The following is a 10422-nucleotide window of genomic DNA, read 5'->3' as shown; positions in this document are numbered from 1 at the left end:
CCAACTGATACAATTTATTTTCAGGCAATTGTACCACAGACCGATTCCCTTGATTGATTCTATTGCCGCGTCTAAAATGAGCCCTCACTCTTCAAAGAGAAAGAGTCACCCAAGTGTCCATGTGCTTCAGACATGGGCTAACAGCAAACCTCTAGGAACTCTCACATTAGCAAAATACAAATGAAAGCCAATTTCTTTCTGACTGAATCTTCGACTGATATTTCTGGTTGGAGCTGAATAGATTTGAAGAGGTTTGTCTAGACTGAGGTTCGTGCAGAGGGCAAACAGTGGCTATCGCTGCTTATGGCTGAAAATAAAACTTCAAAGACGATTTATCATCATTGCAAGATATTGTAACAAATACTGCATTTAATCACTTTGGTCAGGAAGGGTACTCACCAGTAATGGCTAAAGTGTTATTCATATTTTATAACAGATTACAGAACATATATCATTTACCAATTTCTATCAAATAAACACATTACCACTTGTATATATCACTCCCCCTGTTTTCTATTGCCTAAAATTAAAACCTGTCTCAAAGATGCAAAGCAGAGCAGCTGTTGATTTGATCAGTTAATTGATTGAAATGCTAATCACATCAAACCAAACAGGTTGTAATTAACTCACCCAAGATCCCTACAAAACAAGGTTACTCTTTGAATCAGTCTTCCTCTTGGCCTATGTTATACCTTTTAGTTGGCGTTTTGCAGAGGAGCGACTTCACAAAACAATGGGGGTTTGAGGTGCTGGGTGTCATGTGTTTACCTAAGTCTTTGAAGATTTTGGTGGATGGGAAGTCTTCCACTCCCATAATAAATCCTGCTGTTTTATGCAGGTGGACATCATATTGATCTATGCATAAGAAATTAAGTCCTTTGAAGACATTTGCTTCTGTTGGTATGTAGAGTTGTGCTGTGGGAAATAAGTTGCAAAGGTCTTGAGGAAGAAGATCAAGAACAATCCTCAGTGTCAGGGCCGCCCCTCCCTACAGGCCGATCACGCAGACTGCGTGGGGCCTCACCTCGCGGAGGGGGCCTCAGCTTGCGGAGGGTGCTTCATTTTGCGGAGGGTGCTTCATTTTGCGGAGGGAGCCTCATCTGAAGCGCAAATGCGGCGCACCTACAGTGTACGCGCGCAACTAGCACCCCCCGCTCGCAACACAGAGGGCCTCATCATATAACTTTGCGTGGGGCCACAAGTTGGCCAGTTGGCCCTGCTCAGTGTGACCATGCATTTGTTTTCTCGCTACTGCCTGCTTTGTGTGTTTATAACTGCAGTGTTCACACAAGCAGGCTTTGAAGTGCTCAGCGAAGGGTTGAGTGTCATCTCTAAAAATTGTTCTCAAGTCCCAAGCCTCAGACAGTGAACTAAATATTTGCTCAATTTGTGTGAAAAAACAGCTAGATCTTTAATTTGCAAGCTGTTAAAACACTGGTCTTGATCTCGGCTGTTACATAATGTTAACGCAATCTGAAAGTGTCAATTCTCGAGGGACACATTTAAATAAACTTTAATCCAAACTGAATCCAGACGATCTGAATAAACAAAGCTGTCTTTAATTAAAAACTGTTGAAAGCCCAACAAGACATTTGAGTCTGTGAAAATAACACGCTGCTTAGTCCTCTTGTTTTGTGTAAACGGTGGAGTTAAGTTAAAAAGAGCCTAGAAAAATAACATTTGATTGTTTAAACATTTGTTTTCACATCCCAAATGTTGGATATCTTCTTTTCTTCAGCTATCCTGATGCCTGTCTGAAATGACATTTATATTAGACACTGACTGATACTATCCTGAATTTAAGATTAAGATAGAGTGTTGTATGCCATTTAAGAAGTATTTATAGGAATACTTGCACACTACTCATTAAGTCTCCTCTGACAGATGTGAAATTATAACAGAGATGTTTTAGTGAGACTCAAAAAGCTAATTAAACAGCTATGACAAGAAAAGTTTAGAAAGTGTGAAAACCCATGTCAATCATTCAGTATAACCCAATATATCGCTCTATTATGTATTCAGCACAAACTGACAAAAACGCTGTAGAGTGGAACGTCAGCGGACCATATCTGACTACTCAGCAAACCCAGCCAAATATTATGATTTCCAACGGTAGTTTAAATAATAAATGCAAGTTTGTGAATGTGGGGGGCTCAGGCCAGTGTTTCAGTCAACCACCAGATTGCCCTGGCTGTATTCATAGTGGAAACAGATGGTAGTGGGTTCACAGTGGCAGATCATCGTGATTATCGTCATGTACTGGGGGCGAGTTATGGAAAATGCTCCTTGTTAGGCAATGTATCATGGTTTCTCCCCAGGAAAACTAAAAGCAATGGGTTCCTTTGTTAAAGTGCAAATAAATAGGAATACATTTGATGTGAATGCAATATCTTGGCAGTTGTTTTTCCCCTATCTCTTTTTCTATTCATTGATTGAGATGAAATACCCAGTGTTTTTTTAGCAGTTTTACACTTTGCCTGATTTTTAACGACAGAGTGCCAGAATGCTCAAAGTAGTTTTATATTGAACATGGCAATCATTGCTCAATCAAAATCTCATTTTGGTGCATTTGTATTGTTAGCACTCAGTTCATTTGCTGCATAACAAAAGTATCATAGTAATCAGACTGACAAAGAGAGGGAAAGCATGAGCTAGTGCCAGTGGTATTAACAGCCTGGGACTAACAGAAGAGGGACGAGAGGAATATAGAAGCCTGCTGTGGGAACACATAACTCCGCTGTAAGAGGAAGGGAAAAGAAGATACAATGCAATATTCTCTTTGGAATTAATTCACTGTCTCTTCTCCAAGAGCATCTAATTTAGTGTTGCTTGCCTTCCTTACTGTCTCAATCTACCCTGCGCTCTCTCTGTCTCTCCCACTCTCTTCATCCATCTCCTTTACTCTCTCGCTGTTTCCATCCTGCTCTGTGCCTCCCCCCAACCCACCACCATCACCACCCTTCTAACCGCCACCTCTTTTCCCTTGGCTGTCTCTCGTTCTCTTTCTGTGCCTTAGGCCTTTGTTAGACTGTCTTTATGGCGAGAGCAGAGAGAAAGAGGGAGGCCTTGAACAAGACTCAAGCAGTCTGATTGGGAAGGAGAGCACGAGAACCTGGAGACATGGGAGATGAGAGAGTGAACGGGTGGATATGAAAAACCTCTTCTCTCCCCTGTGAGAGACAGAGGGAATGAGAAAGGATAGGGAGCTTACTGATAGAAACACAGACAGGCAAGGAAGAAAAAGTGATTATCCTCTTATCCACTGTTTTAAAGAGGTTAACCTCATTAAAATGGTGGTTATGAAAACGCTGAGGGCACGACAGATAATAAAGCCTCATGCCAATAGTCCATTCTCAGACTGAATTCATAGATTCTTTACCCATTAAGTTTTTTTATTACACTTCTGCATCCTTAAGGTTCTTTAGCCCCCCTTGTCCATTTGGATGAAAGGATACAATCTACGTACGTGCCCTTCAAGGTGCATATTAATGCTGGAAAATAAATGGCAGACACTCCTCTCAAACTCTGTAACTCTAGAAATGAAAACATGCACTTGCTTTTAGAGGCTGAAATAAAACAAAAACGCAGTAAATGAGTAAAATATGAGAAGGTCACTGTGTTTTCCAGCCCGTTGCTCATCCTAAATGGGTCCCTGTGGCCTAAATGAGGATGGATGTGAGCTGAACAGGATTCACTGGTCTGAGCTCAGCCTCTCGACAAGGGCAAAGGAGACGACAATAGTTGAGTTTGAGGGACTGGCTTTGGCGAGATTTAGATATACTAGTGTGGAGGATGCACAGAATACAGTTATAGGATGGATCTGTGTTAGTGTGGTGAAGAATATGAGGAGGTGGAGGGGGATGTATTTAGTGTACGGACTTACTAGCAAGCCTCTGTGAATCCTCTCTGATCATCTCTGTTGTTTGTTCTTTCTCTCTGTCTCTGCGGCACATAAAACTGAAGCCTAATGAGGACGTGTGTGTCTGTTTTACAGTTGTAACACACTACCAAGTCAAACAAAGAATACAAAAGTATTATGTTTTGCTTTTTATATAGTAAATTCCTAACTCCAGACCAAATGTAATACAGATAAAATAACACCACTGAAACAATGTGAGGTGCTGTGATTGTAGGAATAGAGGACGGGGTCTCATTAAGATGATAGCAGACTTTACTGGAGAAACTGCAGATGATTTATATGTCTTCTTGACCAAGTGCATACAGTTATAGGTCTCTGTCTACATTAAACCATGGGACACCTGATATCTTCCATGATTCATGACGAGGAGCTTGGAAACACTTCAAGGTCAGACTGATAACTACGGGATGTTCGGTGATGACATCAGCTTAAAGTCTGAGTCTGGCCCTGAGCGCTATTTTTTAAATTGTGCAGATTTTTTCTCTAAACTGTGTAGAAAAATAGAAGTATGGCATTAAACAGGATCATGATGTCCCTTACAAATGATGCATTCTCCATAATGACCAATTACTGCGCCTCAGTAAATGTCACCTGATGACTATCAAAACTGCATGTCCTTGCGGGAAGAAACCATTAACAAACACAATAGAAACTTCAAACTCTCTCATACTTTGGCCAAATATATACTTAGCAATTAACATGGAGCACACCTGATGTCCATGTAATCATAGTCCCCACCATGGGTTCATCAGTGTGAAATCACCAAGGTGTTATTGTTAGACTTGTTTAACCTCAAGTTTCATCAGAATCCAATCAGTGGCAGCAATAACAAGGCGCATGAATCAGTGTGGTGCCACCAGTGTGCTAAACACTCTAATTTTGGAAATGCCACAGCTCAGTGAGATATCTACAGCAGTTTATATTGTAGTTTCATCAGTGCCTTGTCAATGGTACCTGAATGAATAGATGGATGGATGGATGAAACACAAAGCTGGTTATTAGTTTTAACCTTTCAGTGAGATTATCAGATCATATGTCAGATGCTGAATTGACCTTTTAACTGGAACGGTAAAGTGTAGACCATGACTACATTGGTGCCGCTGTCTTTCACAGAGTTATTAGAAGCATGTTGAAGTTTTGACACTATCTGTTTCAGTAACCATCACAACAGACAATGTAATAATGTGATGCTAAGGGATACTCAATGTTATACTGACAGATGTCCTAATGTGACCTATACAACGTAATGAATTTGCATTACAGAAAGGCCCAATTTAATATTTTGGATGGTAATACATGTTCAACATCGGCTACTGATGATTTCCAGAGAGGAGACCTGAAAAAGCTATCCAACTTCCTCAGGCTTGAAAGGAAAGTCATGCAAAGTGGAGAGAAAGAGGTTAAAGGAAAGGCAAAGGAGGCTGATTATACACAATTTAAACTCCAAACCCCGGAAGACTTTTTGGAAGTGCTCTTCAGTAGGGGAGGGAGCAGGAAGAGGTGTCTCCATCAGCGAGACAGCGCCCCAGTCGGTTTAACGTAACGGACCGTGAAGCGCACATCCTCCGGTGAGACAAACGGACTGTCCTTGAAGCTGCGTCAAAATCCACCGACAGGAAGTTAGGTGTTTGTACCTTCAAATAAAAGCTTAACTTCAACAAATGAAATAACTATTTAGTCCTCGCCAGATAGCTTTATAAGTGGCAGTATTTACAAAAAAGATTGCTCACCATAAAGCTTTATAAATAGCAGTATTTTCCCAAAAATATATTCATTAAACATATCTACTGAAACACGACTTCGCACAAATAATTCATATCCTAAATATTGCAATACATGCAGTTAAATGTCTTGTCTGTTATACTTTTCTAGTAATTTTAATTATATTTTACACTGTCAGCCAAGCCTATGTTTGTTCATCTGTACAGGCTGTACAGATGAATACAGTACAGCACACTGAGACAAACGTGTTTTGTTATATTGGGCTATACATTTTGATATTATTTTATTTAAACCACATATCGGCATTATTGGGCAGTATATTTCAAACATTAATTGATTTATTTCCTGCTTTTATTTTGGTAGCCCGGCGGAAAACCGGATATACGAAGCTCGTGCACGTGCAGGCTTGACAGCAGTTGTCCGGCAGCACTGAGCGCACACGCCGCTCTCTACATCGCACCACTGCGGTAGGAGCGGGGAGGCAGCAGCACAGGGGGACCCGGCGGACACCCTCCACTTGTTCCTGCACGAAAACAAATCCAGGTGGTCTCTCTGCCGACTTTATCACAGAGGAGGACTTTACCTGAGATGACATAGCGAGCAACAGCTCCCAGGGCAAACCCACAGCCCAGCGAGAGCGAAGGAGGGAGAACTTTTGGCTGTTGCTGTTGTATTTACCACACCTGCGTAACCTTGGAAGTCAGACCTGTTTATTGCGAGAGGATGGGACCGCTTCTCCTCTCCATCGCCCTGTGTTTGGGCACCGCTGTCCCGCAGCATGTGAACGGTGAGTGGAAAAGTGACATTGTCGTTGTCAAACATATTTTACACGGATAGCTCTAGCGTGGGAGTACCTCAAACTGTCCACCAGCGATTAAAACATCTTCAAATATCAAAAGTGACGATGTGAAATTAGTATTTAAATGAGGAAACTCACGGATAGTGTGGTGTAATGTCCGTTTATGGAGAGCCTGTGTTGTTTGCGGAATGCAAGCAGCCTGTCGGCACGGTTTGGCAACCGACCACTATCGCGTGTAATCTGTGCAAAACTCGTTGCTAAATTGTTATACTTTACGTTTACGCAACACTTGTTTGAGTACATGAAACATATGGTGCATTTTTATTTTATTCTAACGTTTTTCTCCGTGATAGGGACGACCTCAGTTCTTACAGCAGGCGCACATTTTAATCAGAAATATGCACCGCTCCTGTATTTAATGCGCCCCCCTCACAGTGATAATCTTCAACTGTTTGCTTCGCTCCTCCGTGATGCTTCCAGAGGATAAAAAAAAGAAGCTGTGCATCCTGATTTAGCCCGGGTTGGTTAAGATAGAAAGGACGTCACTTTTCCAACTGAAGTAATAAGAAAAGATAAATGGAAAGATACCTCCAATGTGGGCTTTAGCCAGACCTAGATGCTATCACATAGAGGAGATATAGGAGAGCCTCCTGTGTTAGTTACATCATGGCACCACTATTGACTAGGATGACATCAGGAGAAGGTCAGTTGTGCATTATTAAGTCTAATGTAGAATTTTGACAAAATTGTCAGATGGCTCTAAGCACAGTGAAATTATTGTTAAAGGCTTATATTCACCTTGCCCACTGATCAGCATTCAAACTATTCCCATCCCTCCTCCTTCACCCTTCTGGTTTCTGGTGATAGGCATATTTAAGATTTGTATATTTCCCATGAACAGTGCAGAACAGTACCTGTGGGATTAGTGTAAAGAAATCAGTGTAGCCCTTATGGAAGTAGGTCATGCCATCCGTCCTGTCTCTATTCATTTAGCCACATGCTCGCCTCAGGAGTCACACATGTCAGACAGACCTCAGTCTCCCCACCAGGAGTGTGCCTTAAGCAGAGTTTCTAAGGCTCCCTAAGCATCGCAGTGTCAACTCAGAATCAGCTGCTACAAGATATTATACTCCCCGCTAGGCTGGCATAATGAAAGCTGAGGTAAAACAGAGAGCTTTGGTGCCGTGGGTCGACTTGTTTCAAGGCTCAGTGAGATAAAAATACACCCTGCACTTGTCCCTCAATTAATCATATCCTGGTTAAATTTGTTGTATTGTAAAGGGATTTTTCTCCATCTGTTTCTTAACTGAGTACAGCTGTTTTTAGGAGAAGATGGGGTTATATGTAGGGTGCTAACATATTTTGATCTGTTTTTGAGCATCCTTATAACTATCCTTATCACGTTGGCAGCTATTTTAGCAGCACAATTGCTCTTTTTCAAACCGAAAGAGAGATAGACTGGACAGGAATCAAAAGGTCCAACAGCATTGAAATCCCCATCATAAATAATGCATAGTGATGATTAGATTTATTGGCAGAAGCTCCTTGCCTTGCCTCGTTGCTGAAAAGTAGCAGGTGTCTTCAGTAACAGCTGCTAACAGACAATCTATTGAGAATGTCACAGGGTGCCTCTGTCCACTGAAACAAATTGATGGGGTAGAAACATTCGCCTTCAGGTAAAACAGGCTGCATTGTTCCAAGTCAGTGTGCAATACATCACTTCCTCTGGTTGGTTACTGGTGCTGACTCTCACACATTGTTTGGGATTCAGCCTGTCCGCCTGGACAAAGCACATGACTGCACCACTGGGCTCTCTAAGATGCTTTTGTGCCTGTTTAGAGAGTCAGTATTAATTAATTTTATGCATCTTAATTTGAGTCTCAGTCTTGTTATAATGGCTGCACAATTATAGTCTTTTAGGCAAATGGACAGCCATCTGGAGGGGGTAATGGGACTGCATGCTATTGGGGAATCATGATCAGTGTTAATATTGTTGGTCACTGTTCATTTCGCTCAAAGATTTAACTCGCTAAACACAATTGAATGAGTTGGTCAAACACAAAGCACTGATGTAGAAACGTTGTGATTTCTAGAATAAATGGGGTTTAGATTGGATCTTTAGTTTCTTGTCCTGCTAACAAACTGCACATTTTCGACACTTTAAAACTTCTGTGCTAGCATTAATGACATATTGTACATTTGGATGAACAAAAGAACCAGCTGCAAATGAGATAGATGTAAACTAACTAATTTACATTTTCCATGCACACTGGGCTATAATTATCATTATTATCAGCGATCAATACATTATATAATGTATTGATCGCTGCAGATATATGACCTCAGATATGTAAACAAATGGCTGCAGCAGTACAGTATTGGCAAGAGCTGAAGCAATTAGCTGATGAATGATCAAACAACAGAAAATGTATTGATTACTATATTTTGGAGATATATTTCTCTCACTGTTGCATTACGAATCTGTTTTGCATTTGCTGAAGGTGTTTTTCTTTTATAGATCACACATGTACACACCCATTGTCTGATCTGTTCAACCAAATCATAATAATTTCATAATTTATTCATGTCATACTTAACACATTTCCCAAACATTTCATGGTGAAAGCTTCTCAAATGTGATAATTGACTGCTTTTTCATCAATCTAAATACACCGTTTTGCTTTGGGACATTTCACATTTGTCTTTTAGATCAAACATTTATCAAGAATTTAAGTCTTGAAAAATGCATTTTATAAATATATTTCTAACCCTTAGGATATTTAATGAATTAAACAACTCAGTTAGTTGTTGAATTGTTCTTGGTTTACTTTAAATTAAACACTTTTATGTGTGCTTTCCACTGTGCAGAAACAAATAGGGCTTTTGTTATGGTGGGAATACTAATAGAAAATGCTTTCCTGAAATGCGTGCAGAATATAAAAGTCTATCTAAACATTCATTACATTTACTAGCCATTGAAGGTTATGGTAGATGTACAGGTGACTTTAATAACAATGCCTTGCAACAATGCCCTTCACGGTTTTAAATGGCACAGTCTTCAATCAGTCGAGAGAGGTCAGACCTCTGTCAGATCAGCAGACACGATAAGCAAAGGACTGAAAGCAACTCATTGGAAGACAACCTACACACAAGGAAATTACACATGGGATATCACAACATGGGAATCACTCTTTCCACAAAGCCTCCTCCTGTTGCTGTTTTAACAATGGCATCTGACTTAGTTTTTTTTTTCATGTTGACGGAACATGATTGGGTTATTAATTGTCACTGCAGACGTTCTTTAATCCCCTTAATAGTCAAAGGAGAGTTAATTTGTCTCCCATGTCGACATTTTAATGGATTTTGATTCTATTTGTCTTTGCTGTAGTCTGGCATGTCTTGTCCTGCCTGCATTTTTTACTTTACTTATTGGGAGGGTATGAGAGAGACAGTTACAGAGGTTTCAAGGACACACACTAAGAACATGGCCCTGAGATAAGAATGGGCAGCACAATGGTAAAATACGTTTGTTGAGCCATTACATACTTGTATAATCTTTCAGACAGAAACTACTTGATCATATTATGTATTACCTGACTAATCATGATGATCTAACTTAGCTCCAATACTGGTGTAGGCGATGTACTGTGGTTTTGGGCCAATTTTATATTTTCTAGGTGAATTGAGGCTTAATAACTCTTCATTTTGTCAGACATTGAAAACTGAATGTGTTAATAAGACATACTCAAAGCCTGATCTGCAGTTAAATTAGACTTTTTTCACACTAGGTATTGCCTGTGTCTATTCACAAAACTCTGGAAACATTGATTGTAAATGTTCCCAGAAATGTTAAAGGTCTAAAAATTACCAAAAGCAGCATGTAACATTATGAAGGCTGGCATAAGCAGTGATCGTCTTAGCATACTAATAATGCCAGTGTCGAATCCAGGCCGTGACTGTGCCAGGAAAGAAAAATGGCTCT

The 10422-nt window shown here is 40.4% G+C and overlaps 1 protein-coding gene across 2 annotated transcripts in view; it reads left to right on the top strand.

Annotated features, from left to right (window-relative positions):
- The first annotated feature begins 6081 nt into the window (after nucleotides 1-6081).
- Nucleotides 6082-10422, top strand: part of LOC117472972 (EGF-like repeat and discoidin I-like domain-containing protein 3) — a 97929-nt gene continuing 93588 nt past the window's right edge. For both annotated transcript variants that reach the window (XM_034118439.1, XM_034118438.1), the window contains exon 1: nucleotides 6082-6428. In XM_034118439.1, coding sequence (XP_033974330.1) covers nucleotides 6365-6428 — 64 coding nt within the window. In that variant the 5' untranslated portion in view covers nucleotides 6082-6364. The remainder of the gene's footprint in view (nucleotides 6429-10422) is intronic.

This window comes from Trematomus bernacchii, unplaced genomic scaffold, assembly GCF_902827165.1.
Source record: "Trematomus bernacchii unplaced genomic scaffold, fTreBer1.1, whole genome shotgun sequence".
In the NCBI taxonomy this organism is placed as follows: domain Eukaryota; kingdom Metazoa; phylum Chordata; class Actinopteri; order Perciformes; family Nototheniidae; genus Trematomus; species Trematomus bernacchii.
This window is presented reverse-complemented; position numbering and strand designations above follow the sequence as displayed.